The sequence below is a fragment of the Sitodiplosis mosellana genome, unplaced genomic scaffold, assembly GCF_009176505.1.
Source record: "Sitodiplosis mosellana isolate CC-2019 unplaced genomic scaffold, AAFC_SMos_1.0 Smas_scaffold_5421, whole genome shotgun sequence".
In the NCBI taxonomy this organism is placed as follows: Eukaryota; Metazoa; Arthropoda; class Insecta; order Diptera; family Cecidomyiidae; genus Sitodiplosis; species Sitodiplosis mosellana.
Window position 1 is genome coordinate 1 of NW_022600663.1, and position 1900 is coordinate 1900.

At 41.8% G+C, this 1900-nt stretch overlaps 1 protein-coding gene across 1 annotated transcript; it reads right to left on the minus strand.

Annotated features, from left to right (window-relative positions):
* Positions 1–141: 141 nt before the first annotated feature.
* On the minus strand, positions 142–917 carry LOC129572709 (uncharacterized; the record flags this gene model as incomplete). Its single annotated transcript, XM_055452725.1, has 2 exons — positions 770–917; positions 142–580 (listed from the first exon to the last, which is right to left on the minus strand). Coding segments are annotated over exons 1-2 (587 nt in total), but the record flags the coding sequence as incomplete, so codon positions are not given.
* Between the last annotated feature and the right edge of the window lie 983 nt (positions 918–1900).

A 1900-nucleotide genomic window follows, 5' to 3' on the forward strand; every position in this document is an offset into this window, starting at 1 on the left:
GTTCCCCTTGAAATTAAATCTGCTGGATTTTGCTGCCCTGAAATCCAACTCCATTTTAAACCAAATTTCTCGTTTTTGGTTTGAATGTTGGATACCCTATTTGCAACATAAGTCTTCAATGAAATTGAAGATTTTGCTAACCAGTGCAAAACGATCTGTGAATCAGTCCAGCACAGAATTTCAACTTCGTTGGTTTCAAACATTGGTTGAATTACCTCAATCAAGTTTACCAATAAACTTGCTGCACATAGTTCCAATCGTGGAATAGTAGTGGCCTTCAATGGAGCCACTCTTGATTTCGATGCCACAAGTTCAATTCTATATTTCCCGTTGAATTTTGTTCTTGCGTAAAGAACGGCTCCATAGCCCTTTTCCGAGGCGTCGCAGAAACCATGCAATTGTAAGTTGGATGTTCCCTGCGTACCTAACCACCTGCTGATAGAGATAAATTTGATGTTGGTCAAATCGGCGTTGAACTTTTCCCATTTCTCCTTCATCGAACCGGTTATTTCCTCATCCCAGTCTAATTTATCCCGCCATAAATCTTGGATCATCATTTTACCTCTCATCACGATTGGACCTAAAAATCCATTTGGGTCATACATTTGACCAATTTTTGAGAGGATTTTTCGTTTCGTCCAAATCCAATTTGACTTGATTTTTTCTTCTCTCAGTTTATAGAAAAATGTGTCATTATGTAGGCTCCAGAACAATCCGAGAACAGATTCTCCTTCTTGATTTTTTAATTCAACGTTCTCATAAAATTCACCGTTCGTTTTCCATTTGGTTATCGGAAATCCACCCTCCTGTAGTAACACGGTGATTTCGGTTTTAATGTTGTTGATTCCGCTCAAGTCATCTGCTCCAGTCAACAAATCATCTACGTAGAAGCATTGTTTTACAATGCTGGCCCCCATGGGGAAGCGTGTCACGTTATCTTCTGCACATTGAATCAGAGTTCTAATAGCACAGTGGGGTGCGCACGTCTGCCCGTAAGTAACAGTTTTCAGTCGAAACGTTCTAATGGGCTCCGATTCATTTGCTCGCCATAGAATTTTCTGGTACTTGCGGTCGTCTGGATGTATCAACACCTGTCGGTACATCTTTTCAATATCAGCGGTGACTCCGTACCTGTACCTACGAAAGTTTAATAAAATGAAAAACAAGTCGCGTTGCAGCTTTTCTCCAATCAGCTGCGTCTCGTTCAGGGAGATTCCCGTTGTAGTTTTGGCCGATGCGTTGAACACAACTCTAAATTTTGCCGCTGAAATAACTCCATGATGCGGGGTATAGTAGCCTGATTCCTGTTTGTCCCAGATTTCCTCCATATGTCCAAGTGTCTCGTACTCACTCATGAAGGCCTTGTATCTGGCTGCGAACTCAGGATTCCTTTTCATCCTTCCCTCCATTGCAAAGAATTGGTGCAATGCTTGTTTCTTGGACTTTCCTAAGTCTCTTAGTTTTTCGTTGAACGGTATTCTCACGATATATCTGCCGTTTTGATTCCTGGAATGTTGTTGACTGAAGATTTTTTCGCATAACTCTTCTTCCGGAGTGCGTTTAGTATTTTGCGGAAGTTCTTCTACTTCCCAAAGTCGTTGTATCTGATCCATGAGCCTTTGATGTGACTCTCCCTTACTGATGGAGCCAATATACGGATGAACGCTTTTCGCTGAATTCATCTTGGTTCCGAAGATAATATAGCCCAGTTTGGAACCATGTGCGATTGACAACCGATCCTTGGAGGTTATAACCTCTGGTTCAATTATCCGGATCCAGATTCCTGCTCCCAGTAGTGCGTGAATTTTCCCTGGTCGGTCATAGTTTTCATCCGCCAATCTATCTGATAATTCATTCCATTTCCGACCGATGGCTTGCGGAGCATAATGGGTAATATTCT